This window comes from Neophocaena asiaeorientalis, unplaced genomic scaffold, assembly GCF_003031525.2.
Source record: "Neophocaena asiaeorientalis asiaeorientalis breed wild unplaced genomic scaffold, Neophocaena_asiaeorientalis_V1.1 scaffold91, whole genome shotgun sequence".
Lineage (NCBI taxonomy): Eukaryota > Metazoa > Chordata > Mammalia > Artiodactyla > Phocoenidae > Neophocaena > Neophocaena asiaeorientalis.
In genome coordinates, this window is record NW_020173198.1 from 7,760,423 (window position 1) to 7,779,622 (window position 19,200).

The 19,200-nt window shown below is 41.0% G+C and overlaps 2 protein-coding genes across 2 annotated transcripts in view; one reads left to right on the forward strand and one right to left on the reverse strand.

The window, feature by feature from the left end:
* The window catches only part of LOC112399248 (acyl-coenzyme A synthetase ACSM1, mitochondrial), a 27,879-nt gene extending 12,010 nt beyond the window's left edge, over positions 1-15,869 (forward strand). Inside the window, exons 3-9 of the mRNA XM_024744323.1 lie at positions 3,422-3,608; positions 5,236-5,415; positions 6,283-6,406; positions 6,945-7,046; positions 13,039-13,166; positions 14,252-14,351; positions 15,651-15,869. Of these exons, the coding sequence (XP_024600091.1) occupies positions 3,422-3,608; positions 5,236-5,415; positions 6,283-6,406; positions 6,945-7,046; positions 13,039-13,166; positions 14,252-14,351; positions 15,651-15,869 (1,040 nt within the window). The remainder of the gene's footprint in view (positions 1-3,421; positions 3,609-5,235; positions 5,416-6,282; positions 6,407-6,944; positions 7,047-13,038; positions 13,167-14,251; positions 14,352-15,650) is intronic.
* The window catches only part of ACSM5 (acyl-CoA synthetase medium chain family member 5), a gene marked incomplete at its 5' end in the record, with an annotated part of 89,460 nt that overhangs the window by 16,550 nt on the left and 53,710 nt on the right, over positions 1-19,200 (reverse strand). The window lies entirely within an intron of this gene.

A 19,200-nucleotide genomic window follows, 5' to 3' on the forward strand; every position in this document is an offset into this window, starting at 1 on the left:
CTGGTTGTCTGAAATTTTCTGTCTCATGTAGTGGTTGCCAGCCGGTAGCCAGGCATGGTCCCTGATGTGGCTGGCCATGTGGCCTGGGATGTTCCATGTCTGATCTTGGCTCACTGATGGGTGAAGCTGGATCCTGGGATAGCTGGCCATGGGGAGTGGGGCACCTGGAGCTGGTGTTGGCCCACCAGTGATTGGGGTCATCTTTAGATTTAATTTAACCCTGAAATTCCTTATTGTTCCTTCTTTAGATTCTAGAGTTATTGTTTTTTTATTTATTTACTCAATACACATTTAACAAACATTTACTATGTACCAGGTACTCTTCTAAGTGCTTTGATAAAGAATTTAAAAGTTATCACTAATTTTTTGTTGTTGTTTTATTGAGATATAATTGAAATATAATTATCACTGTTTTCCTAAAAAAAACAAAACCCAGCAGTTTTTCAGGTCAAACCCTTAACACACTAGCACTCATATTGAAATATTTAGACATAAAATTTGGGGTTTTCATTGCAGAAAAACTTTTGGTAATGGATTTAACTTTTTTTTTTAATAGATAGGAGGTTTTAAGATTTCTATTCATCAACTTTGGAAAGTTAACATTTTTTAGCAATTTGTTTATTTCATTCAAAATGTCATAAAGTTATTTTTTGACATAAAGGTATTAATATTTTCATTATTTCTATTTTAATGTCTGTAAGATTTATAACAATGTATACTTTTTTATTCTTGATATTTTTAATATGTTTATTCTCTTTTTTTTCTTGATAAGTCTTCCTAAGAGTTAACCAATTTTATAAATCTTTTCAAAACCAGTTTTGGTTTTACTATTCTCTCTTGTGTATTTGCTCTCCATTCCATTGATGCCTACTGTTATCTTTATTATTTCTTTCCTTGTACATTCCTTTGACTTAATTTGCTATTCTTTTTTCAACTTCTTGAGATGGAAGGTTATGTCCTTACTTTTAAGCCTTCCTTCTTTTCCAATATCTGTATTAAAAGTATAAATTTCCCACTAAGCACTCCTCTTAGGTACATTACACAAATTTTGATATGTCATATTTTATTATCATTAAGTTCAAAATATTTTTTATTTGCCTTTTGATTCTTCTCTGGCCCATAGATTACATAGAAATGTATCGGTTAGTTTCCTGATAGTTGAGGTGGGTTTCTCATTGTCTTCTTTTTAATGATTTCTAGCTTAATTCTATTGTGGTCAAAAAGTATACTCTGAGTTTTGAAATTTCTGGAGGTTAGTAAACATTCCAAATGCAATGGAAGAGAATGTGAGTTATATCATTGTTGGGGAAAGTGTTTTATCTATGTCAATTAGGATTTAAATTCTATGAAATCTATCATATTCTATCATTAATTTACAGAAATTATAGAAATTCTACTTGTATTTCATTTTAATTAAAAATGAAGCAAGCCCTTTCTATAGGCAGTAAATTCTTATGTGTTTTAACATTCAAAAAGCATCATCTCATTCATCAATCACATGATTAATTGATCTACTTTCCCATTTTCCTTCTTTGAAGTATATTTTAGTTAGAGATTAACAAGGAGTAGCTATGTAAGTTTTTGTTTATTTAAATCAACTGTTTTGATCTATAATTTACCTAGAATACAATTCACACATTTTATGTGAAAGTTTAATAAGTTTTAGAACATTTCTACCACCTCAAAAATTTCCTTTTGTCCTTTCCTAGTCAATACCCCCCCATCCCCACCCTGAGCCCCAGGTAGACACTAATTTGCTGTCACTAGCCATTATATTTCTCTTTCCTAGGGTTTCATAGAAATGGAATAATATAAGATGCACTCTTTTGTGTCTGGTTTCTTTTACTCAGCATGTTTTTGAGATTCATTCATACTGTCTTGTGTATTACTTCTTCATTCCTTTTTATTGCTGACTTAGTGTTTTATTTTTTAGATCTATTTCTCAATTTCCATTGGCTTCAAACTTCACTGCATAAAACTGTAAATCTCATATCCAGTTTAAAGGTTGTGTTTTATCTTCTTGAAAACATGCTAATCTTAATATCACATTATCAGATTAATTCTGAGCCCCCCAAACCGTAAATCCTTAAGCAATATCTTCTTCAAATTGCAAGAGTTAAGAGTCTAAACTTTTATCTGAATTAAAACAATTGTTTTTACCTTGATACGCCAAACTTTCTATCATTTTGTAAACTCATACAGAAATTATATAATCTGTTCCCCTTATATAGACAGTGCACAACTAGTCATTTATACTTGCTAACATTCCTTAATCTGTTGGAGAATATTTCTTTTCATAGCACTGATTTTTCCATAGATATGAATATATGTATATACATATATCTGTGTGTGTGTGCCTGTAGGTATATATGTATATAAGTCTTATCTCAGGTGAGACACACTCTTTTGTTCCAATCATATGAGGCAAAGATGGTAGGATCATGTTTGCATATATATGAGAAATAATTTCTGGAAGATTATACACCAAACAGTTATCAGTGTTGACCTTCAGGAAGTGACAATGTGTTGAGAAATTTGAAGAAATTTTTCTGTTCATAAGAAATTTTTCTGTTAGTAAGATTGTGCCTTGCGTGAACTTTTACTCTGAACATGCTTTGTTTGGGGAATTAAAACACTATGTTTTCCTTTAGCTTTTTCAGTGTATTTAAGACAGTCATTAAAAAACCTTTGTCTAGGAACTGCAGCCTGGGTCTCTTTAGGGTCAGTTTCTGGAGATTCATGTTGTTACTTTGAATAGGCTGCTTCTCTTTTTCTTTGTAGACCTTGTGATCTGTTGTTAAAAATTGCATATTTAAAAAAAATAGCTTCCTCTCTCAGTCTTTGCAGCCTGGCTCCATGCAGGGAAAGACCTTCAATAATCTGCTCAGTACGAAAACTTAAGGTCTTCTCTGGCATGTGTCTTTCCTGGTCCTGTCCATGTGTGTGTTTTTTTTTTTTTCTAGTTTTGGCTGCTCTTTAACATTTTAACTTTCTTAAAAGTCTGTTTCTTCTGGGGACTTGAATGTTCTATTCTTTCTTTGTCTGTAGTCTCTAATCCCTAGGTAACCACAGATCTACAGTTTCCACACACTGTGACATCTGCCACTGTTTTCAGATACCTCCAATATGCCATCATACCTGTCTGAGCTCCAAGTCAGTCAAGACAGAAACCAGTGCCTAAGGCCGCCTCCAGACAAGCTAGAACGTTGCACACAAGTTTCAATCTTTTTCATCTATCCCAGGGGAGGGGCTGGGAATTGGGTGGCTTCCTCTGACTACACTGTACCGCATCAGAGAGCGGGTGGTGCAAGAATAAGCAAAATCACCACAAAGTTTCTTACCATTTTGGTTATGACTTTTTATTGTTTGGGCATTAAGAGAACGGAAGGATAGTATAGTAGTCAGAATAGTATCTGAGGTTAACTGTATTTTGGAGTTAGCAGGAAATTACTGCAGCTGAAGACATCTGATGTCCTCTGGTGCCCGTCAGACACAGGCTGGATTCTGGCTGTCCTGGGGTCCCTGCTTGAACCATGGACAGCGGGGTCTACAGTCTTTGTCCATCATCTGCCCCAGTTTGACCCCAAGGTCATTGTACAGGTAAGATGACAAACCTTTCGATATCAACAAACTCCCGGAAAAAACTCATTTCGAGTTCAAAAACTGGATCCAACTGAGAAAATACTTTATTAGCAAAGAAGCCTCTTAGTATAACTCTTAGCATAATATAAGCCTGGCTCTGGGTTTCTCAAAGTGTGAAGCACTGAATCAGTCATCGTATCAGAATTACATCAAGAGGTAACTGAAGAAAACACATATTCCAAACCTCTCCCTAGACCTATGGATCAGACTCTGTGGACCAGAATATACGTTTTGAGAAGTGAAAGCAAACAGAACAACTCAGGTCTCCTGGATCTTGGATCCTGGCTCTACCAGGGCCAGGTGCTGGTGTGTGGATGTTGTATTTGTGTGGCTACTCAACTGAATGACATTTAGAAGCAAAGGCTGGAATATGACAGACCTAGTTTCGTGTCCCATGATTGACCTTTATTGGTGAACAGATTAATGAATTGTTGAAAATAAAACAGCTATGTAACTGCTCACCGAAGGCCCAAAAATAGAACATGGCCAGTGTCCCCAGAGACCTCCTCATGCCCCTCCATCTCCACTAAAGGAATCCACTATTTTGGCTTTTATGGTGTTCATTTCCTTATTTTCCCTCATAGTTTACACAGGAAATATCCCTAAACAAATTATTCTACTTTACTTGCTTTTGAACTTCATGTAATCGTACATTATTCCGTAATATCTGCTTCTTTTTTCAACATTATGTTTCTAAGAAGTGTCCGTGTTGTTAAATAATGCTGGAGTTAATTTTCATTGCTGTATAACATTACATTTTATGAAAGTAGCACATTTTTAATCAGTTCTATTATTGGGCATTTGGGTAGTTTTCAGTTTGGGACTGTTGATGATTAATGCTGCATTGAATTTTTGAACATGTACATAAACACGTAAACACACATTGCTGTAGATCTTCTCTGGGAGAGGAATTGCTAGGTCACACTGTCATTGCACCCTACTACCTTATTTTCCAAAATTTTGAACCAAGGTATGCTCTCCCTAGCAGGGTAGGAGAATTCCCATTGTTTCACATCTCTGGCAATATTTGTTTTTTTTCAAGTTTTAATTTTTGCCAATCTGATGGGTATGTAGTATCACACTGTAATTTTATTTTTGCATTTCCCCATGTTTGTGGATTAAATGCATGTTTTGAATCTCAAGGACTTTATCCATGATAGTATGGGCAGGTATCTCACTTCTAACACATTTTCAATGCATTTCCGATGCTGGACAGAGCCACTTTCCCCTACTTCGCTATCATCCCTTTAGCTGACAGATGTATAACTGTCATCTCAGGGCCTGTAGCAAAATAGCTGTTTTAGTCCCAACTGACATACTTCTCTGACATTACTTTGCAAATAAATAATCAGTTACTGGGTCTGCTTCCGGGATTGAGAAATGTTAAGAGTCTAGGTCTGTCCTTGCTGGTTCAGTTTGCATTCAGACAGGGAGGGTGAGGTTATAACTATGCGCTACACCCATGACACTAGTCCCTTTACATCAACTATTCATAACAACAGAATACTCCCCGATACCCGGATGGTGCTTTATTTCTCCAAACATTTTCACACCTATCCACTCATTTCTGTGACATTTTCCACGTGCCTGTAGTGTAAGCAGTGACATTGCAGAGGGGAAAGTACTTCCTCTCTCAGGAGCTCTGACCCCAGTTCACATCTCAGCCTTGCCAGTTATAGGCTTCGAGACTGTAGGCATATCACTGAATCTTGCAGAGTCTAGCTTCCGCATCTCCAAAATGGAAATATGCCAGTCTTGCAAGGTTATGATAAGGTAAATGAAAGAAAGTATACAAAGCTCTGTTCGCAGTGTCTAACCCCTATTGCAGCTATGGTTGTCACTGTTGTTTTTAGGTAGGTATTGTGTTTAGATGCTGGGGGTGCAGAGATGGATGGGACAGTCTCTATTCTCTGAATGCTCATTATCTACTGAGGGAAACAGACAAGCAACAATAGAAGTATGGGGAAAAATACCACAGAAAGAGAATCTTCCACCTTCCTTTTATTAGGGCCTGAATGATAGCTAGTAGTAGTTGTTTACTGAATACTTGGTGTGTGCCTGGCATACACTCACAAGGACTCTAAACGATAATGTTATAGTTACCCCCCTTTGACAGAGGAGGAGATCAAGGGGGATTACTTGGTACATAGCTAGTGAGTGGTGGAGTCAGGATTCAAACCTTGGTCTCTCTGTGTGAAGCGCTTAACCTTAGGAAAGTGATAATTTCGAGAACCATGAAGAAGGAATAAGGTTCATCAGGAAGACGTGGGGGTAGGGGAACAACGTGAACAATCTGAATAACCTCAGCACAGCTCTGAGAAGCAGTCGAGGCAGCTACAAGTAAACGGTCGTTACATACACTCACGGCCCTCCCCGGCAAAGGGACACATGTCTGGCACACAGTGGGCACTCCGCACCCTACGTTACATGCACACGGCCCTGGGCTCACTCCTCTGCTTCTTCATGGCCTCTCCCACTGGACTCTGTAGCCCCAGCACCAGGCTCAGGTCCAGCCCATGTCAGGTGCAGTGAATGTCTGCTGACTAGAGTGGGGTCGATGCCTTCTAGCTTCCCCATGAGGGCTCTTTAAACAGCATCAAATGACATCTGTAAGCAAGGATGCTGTTTTTTTGTGATCAGCCTGGACGCTTCGCCAACCCCAGTTCTCTTCTTTCGTGAACAGGGAATAAGTTGTGGCACTCTCCGGGGGATGAAGATCAAGCCAGGTTCCATGGGGAAGGCCATCCCACCCTACGACATTCAGGTCTGGTGGTAAAGACATTGGCAGACATTAGTGCTCGGCTAGGGTTGGACCGTTGTGTGACACGAGGTGACAGAACCAGTCATGCCTCCAGATTCCCCTTCCTCTTCTCCGCCTACTTTTCCTCCAGTTTCCTGGGGAGTTTTCAGTTGAGAACTACAATGTCCTGGGCATGAGTGCAGCTTGCCAGGACAGCCAGAGGCTTCATGCACCGAGCCTGGAAAAGAGTACTTGCAGTAGCACAGGTGGCTCTCTCCACTGCTGGTGCCTTTAGTTTTTCCTGATCTGTGTTTTCTACCTTGAAGACACATTTGTGATGTCTATATATGCATGAAACACATAGACCCGTGGCTTGGGTTTTACCATTTGCTGATTTCAAAGACTTTGACAGTTTTATTCTATTTTCTGACAGGGCTCCTCTACCACAACCTCCTCCCCCAATAACCCCCACTGTGTCACATGAATGAGCCAGGCAGTGTTTGGGTGGGGCAGGAGTGTTGGGGATCCCTGCAGGGTGGGATTCACAGGTCTCTTGCTCCAGATCATTGATGACAAGGGCAACATCCTGCCGCCCAACACTGAAGGAAACATTGGCATCAGGATCAAGCCCACCAGGCCCATAGGCGTCTTCATGGGCTACGAGGTAAGGACACACCATCTGCCCCCACACGGCCCAAGAATCCTTGCAGGGAGCTGTGTAGGTGAAAAGGGACTGGACTCAACTCTGCGTCTTGAGACTTCTTCCTTCTTCCTTTATTCACTCCAAGTCAATGAAACCTGTTCTAATTAATCTCAAAGCTCATAGTGTGTTCCCACATCCCTTTCTGTCATAACCCATCTGGCACTTATGGGCGGACTGTTGGGGTAGAAAACAGCCTGGCTTCAGAACCACCAGACTTGGGGTCCAGTGATGTCTTGTGGTTAAGAATGCTGGCTTTGACTGGGTTCACATCATACCACCGCACTTACCAACAGGATGCAAGCAAATCTATTATACTCGCTGAGCCTCCAGGGGCGCTATTATCCCCACTTTAAAGGAAGAAACTGCAGATTGGAAGCTTTACAATGAACACTGATTTTGCAAGTAACTGTTTGGGTCCCTGCTTTCCCTTCTTTTGGTTATATACCCAGAAATGGAATTGCTAGATCATATGGTAATTCTCTTTAACTTTTTGAGGAATTGCCATACATGTTTTCCACATGCACAAGGCTTTTCATTTCCTCATATCCTTACACTCACTTGCTATTTTCAGTTTATTTTTAATAATGGCCATTCTAATGGGTTTGAAGTGGTAACTCATTGCGGTTTTGATTGACATTTCTCTAATGACTAGCATCTTTTCATGTTCTTATTGGCCATTTGTATATCTTCGGAGAATTGTCTATTCAAGTTCTTTGCCCATTTTTAATTGGCTTGTTCATTTTTCTGTTGTTGTTGTTTCTAAGTTGTAAGAGTTCTTTATGTAGGCTGGATATCAATACCTTATCAGATATGCAAATTATATGCTTTGCAAATATTTTCTCCCATTCAGTGGGTTGTCTTTTCACTTTCTTGATAGTATCCTATGACATACAAAGTTTTTAAATTTGGTGAACATTTTATGTATTCAATATTTTTCTTTTATTTCCTGTGCTTTTGATATCATATTCAAGAAATCATTGTGAAATCCAAGGCAAGATTTTCCTCTGTGTTTTCTTCCAAGAGTTTTATAAGCTCAGCTCTTACATTTAAGTTTTTGATCCATTTTGAATTAATTTTTGTGTATGATATAAGGTAACTTCATTCTTTCGCATGTGGGCATCCAAGGTTCCAAGCACCATTTGTTAAAACGACTGTCTTTCCCACTGAATAGTCTTGGCACCCTTGCCTAAAATTAATTGACAGTGTATGTGAGGGTTACTTTTTGGGTTCTCTATGCTCTTCAAGTTGTCTGTATGTCTCTTTTTATGAACGTATCACATTGTTTTGTTTGCTATAGCTTTGAAGTAAGTTTCTGAAATCAGGAGTTTAAGTCCTCCAACTTTTTTCTCCTTTCTAAAGGTTGTGTTTGCACTTTGGGATCCCTTGAGATTTTATGTGAATTTTAGGATGGGTTTTTCTATGTCTGCAAAAAACACCACTGAAATTTTGATAGACATTGCATTGAATCTGTAGATAATGTTGGGCAGCATTGTCACCTTAATATTGTCTCAAATCAATGAATACGGGATGCTTTTCCATTTATTTATGTCTTCTTTCTCTTTTTCAGCAGTGATTTTTAATCTTCAGTGTACAAGTCTTTCACCTGCTATACTAAATTTATCCTTAGTATTGTATTCTTATTGATTTTTTTCAGTTTTCTTTTTGGATTGTTAATTGTTAAAGTATAGAGCTGCACCTTAAGTTTTGTGCATTGATTTTCTTTCCTATAACTTTGCTGAATTCCTTTATTAGCTCTAACAATTTGTGTGTGTGAGAGAAAGTTTTTTAGGGTTTTGTACATGTAAGATCATGTTATCTGTGAACAGATCTAGTTTTAATTCTGTTTCATTTTGGTGCCTCATTTCTTTTTCTTGCTTAATTGATCTGGGTAACATGATTTTTAAAACATATTTATTTATTTTTTACTTTTGGCTGTGTCGGGTCTTAGTTGCGATACACAGGATCATTGTTACGGCATGCGGGATCTTTTGTTGCAGCATGTGAGCTTCTCTCTAGTTGTGCCGTGTGGATTTTCTCTCTCTAGTTGTGGCGCACAGGCTCCAGAGTGTGTGGGCTCTGTAGTTTGCAGACTGTTTAGGGTCTTAGTGCAATACACAGGATCATTGTTGTGGCATGTGGGATCTTTTGTTGCAGCATGTGAGCTTCTCTCTAGTTGTGCCGTGTGGATTTTCTCTCTCTAGTTGTGGCGCACAGGCTCCAGAGTGTGTGGGCTCTGTAGTTTGCAGCATGAGGACTGCCTAGTTGAGGCGAACGTGCTCAGTAGTTGTGGCACGCAGGCTTAGTTGCCTCACAGCATGTGGGATCTTAGTTCCCCGACCAAGGATCGATGAACCCATTTCCCCTGCATTGGAAGGTGGATTCTATACTACTGGACCACCAGGGAAGTCCTGAGGCATGATTTCTGTTTCATTGTATGTCTTGTAATTTTTAGTTGAATATTGGGCCTCTCACTATTACAATGTGGTAACTCTAGAAATCAGATTCTCCTGCTTCCCTGAGTGTTGGGGTGTCTGGGGTTTTGTTGTTGTTCTTGTTTTGTTTTGTTGACTGTTGAAGCCTATAACAGTATGTTTGTTTTGGGACGTTTCCAAACTCTTCTTGCAACGACAATTATTGGCCATGTGTGATCACACTGAAGTTTCTGATCATTTAGCTCATGTTCAGCTAATGTTTTGACAGAGATTTTCTTGAGTGTCAAGAGGTCAAACAAACAAAAATACCAATAACAACAAAAAGGAGAGAACAACCAATGTACAAGTTAGGTCTGTGCTGGGGTACTCCTTCATCACTTAGCTCGGCTTGCTCTGTGCCTAGAGATCAGTCTGAGGTGAAACCTTAAGGTCTTCTTAGGACTCTTGTGAGCACACGTCTTGCTCAGGTATGTGCACGGTTTTCTAAATACCACCACGTGCACAGCTGTCTTGAATACCCTAATTTCTTGAAAGAATCTCACCCCAGCTTCTCCTCCAGACCTTCATGATCTATTGTATATCTCCACCCATAATTTCTTACCTCAGGCACCTTTTAGTTTTGTAGTCTTCCAGGTAGCTCCTATGAACAGTTCCTATTGCTTTTCCCACTTATATTCTGAGTTACATGAACTGCGTGCCTTGCACCAGCCCTCCCATTATCCCCAGACAGGTTACAACAGGTGTGTACAATAATTTGCAAATGAGATCTTCTCTGCTCTCTCTGGTTGGAGCAGGGGAACTGGGAACTGGGCTGCCACCTGCTCAAGACCAAAACTGCCATGCAGAAGAAAGGCTGGAGCAAGGGTGAATAAAATGTCACAAAACTTTGTACCATTTTTAAGATGGCTTTTTCTTGATTGGGTATTTATAAGGTTGTTTTAAGCCTTTGACTCTTTCCCAGATATGGTGGTTTTTTGGGGGAAATGAGACCTTAAATCTTCCTCATTTGCCGTGTTTTCTTGACATCACCCACCAGAAGCACTTTTTAAAAGTAGTCAAGGTGAAGAACTCAATTTGGTGCCTCTGTAGACTCTGACCCTTTCTGTGTGGTAGATGTGATACTATTCTCCTACCATTCAGGAGCTCTTCAATGGCTCTGAGATCTACTTCCAAGAAGTTCAGGCCCGGAGAGACAAAGGAATTCCTTCCGTGGGTGTGGGAGTCCCATCTGCAAGGTTCCAATCTCTGACCCTACCTCAGATGATTGACATCAAGAAATATCATTTCCTTCAGGGAAGACGTGTCCGCAGGGATGTGTCAGGTCAACTGTATCAGAGTACACTGAGATGGACAGCAGTTCAAATGGTACCTGAATTGGGGGTGGGACTTTTTCTGTACCCTTTGATGTGGTGTCTCCTAAATTTCAGTCATTCAAGTCCACGTCAACTATTTTCTGCCATATCCATGCACCATGTATATTATTACTTACATTATTTTTCACTTTAAATCAAATTACTACTTTAAAGCATTTGTTTAAAAAAGAATTTGATCTGGTATCTCAAGTGGAAAACAGTATCTCTTCCCAGAAACAGGAGGCAATTATAACCATAACTATAATACACACAAAACATTTTCTTAAATTCTAGCTAACTTCTATTTTCACTAAAAGTTCTGAAATGGTGTAATAACTCTAAATGGAAAGTTACCTTTAAAACTGTATAGAAATAAAAAATTAAAGGCAAAAAAAGCTCTGAAATGGAAACTTATCTTCCTCTTGGTAGTTCCAGAGCTTTCAAAAATATGTCCAAGAATCTCAATATAATCAGACCAATTGGACGGGACTCTAATAAAGGATGCAATTTAATGTTTAAAGATTTTTTTCCTGAAACCTCTTAAAATTATTCCATGTTCCAGAAGAAGATAAATCCCAACACAGTGCTCAGTGGTCACATGCATAGGCTGTAAATTCAAATGCCAACCCTCCCTCTGCCCAGCTGAGTGACTTTGAGTGAGTTATTGTGCCTCCTTGAACATCCGTTTCCTCTTCTGTAAAATGCCAGCCTCACACAAATCTGTAAGGTTCACAGCAGCTTTATGCATAATAGTTAAAAATGAAACTACCCAGACGCCCTTCAGTGGGTGAATGTTAAACTGTGTCTCATCCGTAACGTGAGATACTGTTCATCAATAAATATGACCTAACTACTGATGAACACAGCAATGTGGATGGATCCCCAGAGAATGATACTGAGTTTTAAAACAGAGCCAGTCCCAAAGATTATATACTATAGAATTCCATTTATGTTACATTATTAAAATGACAAAATTATAAAAATGGAGAATAGGTTAGTCATTGCCAAGGGGTTAGGTATGGGAAGGGAGGTGGAAGAAAGGAGAGGAGAGAGGTGGATGTGGTTATAAAAGCAACGTGAGAGATCCTGGTGATGATGGGACTGTTCAGTACCTTGACTGTGGTGGTAGATACATGGACCTACACATGGGATAAAATGGCATAGAACTAGATACACTCACACACACACGAGTACAAGTAAAAAACTGGGGAAACCTGAGTAAGATTGGTGGATGGTATCAATGTCAATATCCTGGTTATGATATTGAACTATATTTTCTCAAGATATTACCATTGGGAGAAACTAGATAAAGGGTACATGAGATCTCTCTGTATTATTTCTTATAACTGCATGCAAATATACAATTATCTTAAAAGTTTAATGAAGAATACCAACTTCATAGGCTTTCTGTGAGGCTCAAATAAGGTAATATTTTGGGAAGAAAATTCATTCAAACATTTATTGACACCTCCCATCTGTCCAGCCACTGTGTAAATGCAGAGCTTATAACAGGGAATAAAATAGAGTTATGCTCTAGTGGTAATTTTATTTTACTGGAGTGGCACACAAAAGTGAGTTGTTATTTCTAAAAATTGTTCTGGGGACATCCATGGTAGCGCAGTGGTTGAGAGTCCGCCTGCCAATGCAGGGGAAATGGGTTCAATCCCTGGTACAGGAAGATCCCTCATGCCGTGGAGCAGCTAAGCCTGTGTCCCACAACTACTGAGCCTGCACTCTAGAGCCCGTGAGCCACAACTACCGAGCCCACATGCCGCAACTACTGAAGCTTGTACACCTAGAGCCCATGCTCCGCAACAAGAGAAGCCGCTGCAATGAGAAGCCCGTGGACGGCAATGAAGAGTAGCCCTGCTCACCGCAACTAGAGAAAGCCCACATGCAGCAGTGAAGACCCAACGCAGCCAAAAATAAATAAACGAAATAAATAAAAAAATAATGTTCTTAAAATTGGTTGAACATTGTTCCCTAATCGACCAGTGGCATGCATTGAGTGCTTGCATGTAATGAAAGTAGACTCAGAGAGATTATAAAAAATGCCCAGGTGCCAGGTAGAGCCAGAAACAGGATTCAAACCCAGATCCGAGCTCACTGTTGCAGCTCATCATCTCTAAACTCACTGTTTTTGACAGAGGAGTGTCGTTATCTTTGCAGAGTAACCCGGTGAAGACAGCCGAAGTGGAGTGTGGGGACTTTTACAACAGTGGGGACAGAGCAACTGTTGATGCAGAGGGCTACTTCTGGTTCCTGGGGAGGGCCGATGATGTCATCAACGCCTCCGGGTAGGTGTGGCTGACGCTGAGCCAGAAGGTACCACCCTCACAAGCCTGGTGGGAGGTAGCATGCCCAGACATTCCTTCATGCCTTGGTGATGGACTCTCAGCCTAACTCTGAACCAAAGTAAGACATCATGCAAGTTAAAGGCACTGGGAAGGAAAACTTGACTTTGGGCCCTATTTGTTGAGGGAGCTTATTCTGTGTGCTCCTGTAATGAACCACGTGTCACAGAAGCACATAAAAACAACAATAATAAAATTCACCTTTATGGAATACGTATTATGTGACCGTACTCTCTGTAGAGCTTTATACGAACCACCTCCCAATGCTGTAAGGTAGATGCGATTATGCCCATTTTATTTTATTTTATTTTATTTTGTGGGGGGAGGGTGTGTGTGTGGAGGCCCCAAGTGCTCGGCATGCAGGATCTCAGTTCCCCGACCGGGGATTGAACCCGTGCTCCTTGCAGTGGGAGCACGTAGCCCTAACCACTGGATGGCCAGGGAATTCCCATGATTATGCCCATTTTACATGAGCAAACGGAGTCAGTGACCAGTGAAAAACGTTGCCTGAAGTTTCAAAGACAGTACAGGGTGCAGGCCAGATTTGAACAAAGGTGGTCTAACTGCAAGTCTGTTGTTCCTAACTCGAACAGGATTTATAAAGAAAAACAATGACGCGTTACACTAGAATAACATGTTTCCCTGGGAATTTCAGGAAAATTGTGTTTGTTGTCTTTAATTTCTAAAACCAATGCTGATAACAGTGAGGAACAGGCTGTAAAATTTGTACAAATGTTTAAGCTAAGGAGTTTTCATGCCAGGGGAAGCTGCTTGAGCTTGAGCCAGCCCCAGAGCTCTGGGAGGATGAAGCATTCACCTCCTCTCTCACCTGGGGAGCACCTGAGCCTTGTATTTCTTAGCATGGAATGTTCAGGACTTCACATTTCAGTCCCATTACACAGGCCCTGGCGCCCTGTGACAGATACCCTCCGTGCCAAGGGAAGATGTGTCTCTCCAAAAGATGCGATCTGAGGGCCTGGGTCACCCTCGCCCGGGAATTGGCTCAGAAGGAACCATTGGTCCTGCAGGTACCGCATTGGGCCGGCAGAAGTGGAGAACGCCCTGGCAGAGCACCCAGCGGTGGCTGAGTCCGCTGTGGTGAGCAGCCCGGACCCGATTCGAGGGGAGGTGAGGAACGGGACGTGGAGGTCATCGTGGCTGGGCGTGGGGCTGGGAAGGCAGGTGAGGGGAAAACTTCCCGGCCATACCTACCCAGCCTTGGACCTAGGGTGAAGGGAGGGCATGGTTGATGTGCATGTGCACTTACACGATGTGGTCAGCAGGGGGCACTGTGGCCTCATCTGTGACTGAAATGAAGCTGACAGTGAATGCTGCCGCTGCTGCCATCTAGCAGTTAATCAGCTCTTGCTGGGTGTCAGCTCATTTATCCCTCACAGAACACAATGAATTAAGGACTCTTTTAATACCTTTATGCAGAGAAGGAAACAGAGGCATAAAGAGGTTAAATAACTTGCCTGGATTACACAGCTAATAGGTGGTGGGAAATTGAGCACTCTGGCTCCAGAGCATGCATCCTTGATCCAACAAGTGTTTATTGAACACCTTCTATGTACAATCCCTGTGAAGTAAAAAAAATGAGGACATAAATAATAATAGGAAACTAATAAATTACCAACATTTATTAAATGCCCACAAGGTCTTAACTATTATTAAATGCCCACAGAACTCTACCTAAAATAATAGTGAAAATGGTGATGATAAAAATGATAGGAATACAAATACATTTAAACAGGCTTCACGGTTTTTTTTTGTTTGTTTTGGGTTTTTTTTTGGCAGTACGCGGGCCTCTCACTGCCAGGGCGTCTCCCGTTGCGGAGCACAGGCTCCAGACGTGCAGGCTCAGCGGCCATGGCTCACGGGCCCAGCCGCTCCGCGGCATGTGGGATCCTCCCGTAAGAGGGCATGAACCCGTGTCCCGTGCACCGGCAGGCGGACTCTCAACCACTGCACCACCAGGGAAGCCCTGGCTTCACGTTTTATGTGTATTATCTCATGGAATCTTTACATGAACCTGATGAGGAATGAACCTGTCCTCTCCTCATTTCACAGAGAAGGAGATCGAGATTAAGACAGGTTAAGTAATGTTCCAAGGCAAAGAGTGGAAATTGGAAGTATTGGGATTGGAACCTGGAATTTCCAAAGGCTCTACTGTCAGTTTGTTTTCCCATTAATTTAGTAAGCATTTACTCTTTATTTTTAAATTTTTATTTATTTATTTATTGGCCGCGGAGTGTGGCATGGCACGCGGGATCTTAGTTCCCTGACTAGGGCTCAAACCCACGGCCCCTGTGGTGGGAGTGCGGAGTCTTAAGCACCAGACCTCCAGGGAAGTCCTAGGCATTTACTCCTTAAACTATACTTTGGTTGTCCCTCGCCCTGAGCCTCCACTCTGGTTCTTCACTGCAGGTAGTGAAGGCTTTCATTGTCCTGACCCCAAACTTCCTGTCCCATGATCGAGACCAGCTCACCAAGGAGCTGCAGCAGCATGTGAAGTCAGTGACAGCCCCGTACAAGTACCCAAGGAAGGTGAGCGAGAGCAGATGGATGGGGTCTGGTCCCTGTGAGTGGTTCTGGGGGCTCCACTGCCTCAAGTCTCATACAGTGTCTGGGGTGAAGCCTAAGTAGCCAAGAGCACTAATATTTTTCTCTGCAGAAGAAGCATTTCAGCTTAGGGGTGTGAGGGAGCCCACTGAATCGGGTGGAACCTCGATCCTGTGCCAGAAACTCATCCATTGCTGGAGTGTCAGCCTAAAGGAAAAAATCAGACAATTGCCCAAGGATATCCAGGAAGGTTACCTATAATCTTTCAAAATTTGAAAAAGACACCCAAACCAGCAACTTCCAAGCTATTAAATAACATTCTGTCATGAGAAGTACATTCTGTATTGCAACCCAACACCCATATACACACATAGCAAACAACAAAGAACAAAATATTTACCCTAACAGCATGTAATACATTCTGATATTTTTTGCTCAACTTCATTGGTTTTAAATGCTGTGCACAACCTATGAAACTGTGCAGCAATAGGGAAATGATGAAATTACTCGTGGAATTTAATATTATTCTGTAATTGAAACTGATGATGAAGATTTTTAGCATAAAATATCACAATAATATTGAGATAAAAAAGCAGGCTAAGAAATACGTAGTGCTATCTGATATGTTTAAAAACAAGTTAAAATTTCCTTCTTTTGCAGTAATACTTTGCTGCATTGTCTGAATGTTTACAATCAATACATATTATAAAGCTATATAGCTAACATTTATTGAGCATTTACTGTGTGTACCAGGCCCTGGACTCAATGCTTTACATGCATTATTATTTCATTTAATCCTCTCCACAACCTGAGATAATCATCCCAGTCTACAGAGAGGAAACTGAGGCTTAGAGACTCAAAGTAAGTTGCCTGAGATTAGAGTAAATAGAAGCTGGAATTCAACCCCATGTGTATCTGACAACAGAGTTCATGCTGCTAACATTAGCATCTGATGCTTTATCGAGAGTAGAGTAGAGGATGCGTACCAGTCAGGACGGGCTACATGTTACTGTGGGTAACAAACAGTCCCAAAGTTGCAGTGGATAACAAGGACGGTGTCTTTCTTGCTCACGCCACTTGTCCACCATAGCTTTCCCGCAGCCTTTGCTCCACATCCCCTCATCCAGGGACCAGGATAAAGGAGCAGCCACCACGTCGGTACCTCCCAGAGTACTAGAAGAGATGGACAGAGGGGGTGGCCTGTCTCAATGACTCCCAATATCTCTGTCATCAAATCGATTTCGGCCACTGCCCATGGGAAATCTTGGGAGTTCTCAAAGGAAGGAAGAAGCGTCCAGAAGTGGGGGACAGGGGACCTGGGTTCAGGAGGACGAGAAAACCTAAGGTCTGAGGAGTTTCCAGAGAGGACCCAGGGTTGGATGGCGAGCGATGAGGCAGCAGGTAGGGGAGCTGCCTTGTAAAAATTGGCACGTGGGTTGTGGTGTCCACTGTGATGGACCTGGGGCAAAGGCAGGGGATTTGTCGAGACAGTGTATAAAGCATTTGCATTGCTATGGCATCGTCGAAACAGGAGAAGACTCGGAGGAACTGCAGATAGGGGTTGGATGGAGGGGTGAATCTGGATGAAATAAGGATTTGTTTTTTTTCCAGCAACATATATATTTACCTTAGTAATTGGAGGCAAGAAATGTAAGTTGGCAGGATGTTTGATTTTTCTATTTCATCTTTGGTGATGACACAGCTAGTTGAAGTGATTGAGCTTTCTAAGAATGGTACTCATAGATGGGAGAGAATTTAGAAGTCATCTTGTTGCTCTTTGCGCCTCTCACCGCCGTGGCCTCTCCCGCCGCGGAGCACAGGCTCCGGACGCGCAGGACCAGTGGCCATGGCTCACGGGGCCAGCCGCTCCGAGGCATGTGGGATCCTCCCGGACCGGGGCACGAACCCGTGTCTATCTGCATCGGCAGGCGGACTCTCAACCACTGCGCCACCAGGGAAGCCCTCTTCTTCATTTTTGAAAACACTTTAAATAGGAATCCCATTGAAATAATGTTTCTTACGGTTAAAATTCTACTAACTAAAATTTGCTTTTTTTAGGCATAAAAGTAAAGATTAAAAGTCAATTACAGATAATATGTGTCTGCTGCTAGAACATTGAGATAATTCAGTTTTACTGGGTTTTCCTACTAATCTTAGAAATTATTTTATCTCTTTTTAGTTAATTTACAGCAAATATCAGAGAAGATCAATAATTTGGTGAAGGAAAACACAGAACTTGTAGAAAATATATCCACTTTGGAACAGATGGTATCTTTGTCCTTCATCATTTTTCATGATTTCACCTTCAATTCCTTCCACCTCTGGGAGTTCGGTTATTTTGCTCTCTTTTCATTCATACTACTGTCCTATTTCATATGTTCCATAAACAGTCCAGATTCAAAGCAAGCTCCACAGACGTAAAGCACTGTTCTCTGTATTTGTGGAAGGAGTCACACACTAGAAGATAGTATTTATAACTCTGGTTCCTTTTGTACATATTTGCATAGGTGAATGACTCAAAGAAACATCTTCAAGAAACCACTAGACAGAATAAGATGCTCTTTGATGAAGCACTTAAATTTAAGGTAAAAATCCCTTCTCTGCCTAGATTACATTCTGAAAACGGAAGTAAAAATAATGAGTAATTATTATTGATTCAATATATTTTGTTGAAGGATAATATCAAAACAATTGAGAGGGCTAATGAATATCTGAATGACATCCTTCAAAGTACTTGTGCTAGGTTGCAATCTGTGAGGGGTCAGAATGTCAAGAATCCGGACTTGGTAAGAGTTTGGCTGCTAAGTTTACCATAGTTTGGCTTTTTTTTTTTTTTTTTTTTTTTTTTTTTTTTCTGAACCCATGTCCCCTGCATCAGCAGGCGGACTCCCAACCACTGCGCCACCAGGGAAGCCCTAGTTTGGCTTTTGAGGCTTTTGTACGTTGGGTGAATTGAATGCTCCATCTCCTCTTGCTGTTTGCTACAGTAGAGTGTGGGAGTCTGGGAGTTGAATCTCCTTCTGAACAATGATCTGGAATTTCATGTACTCATACCTCCATGACTTTTCTATTTCAGAGACTAGGAAGTATGTTCTGTTTTCACTATGTAGGGAGTTTTCCCACCATTCGGCACTGCCCTCCAAGATACATAGACAATCCCAGGAAATATATGAGGTGAAGGAAGATATCTAGCCAAGTTGTACAGCCCATACCGCTCTTTATGCTGAACAGAGAATTTTCAACGTGAATTTGGGAAAGTTTTCTATCTTTATTTATTTAAAAAATTTTTTAACATCTTTATTGGAGTATAATTGCTTTACAATGGTGTGTTAGTTTCTGATTTACAACAAAATGAATCAGTTATACATATACATATGTTCCCATATCTCTTCCCTCTTGCGTCTCCCTCCCTCCC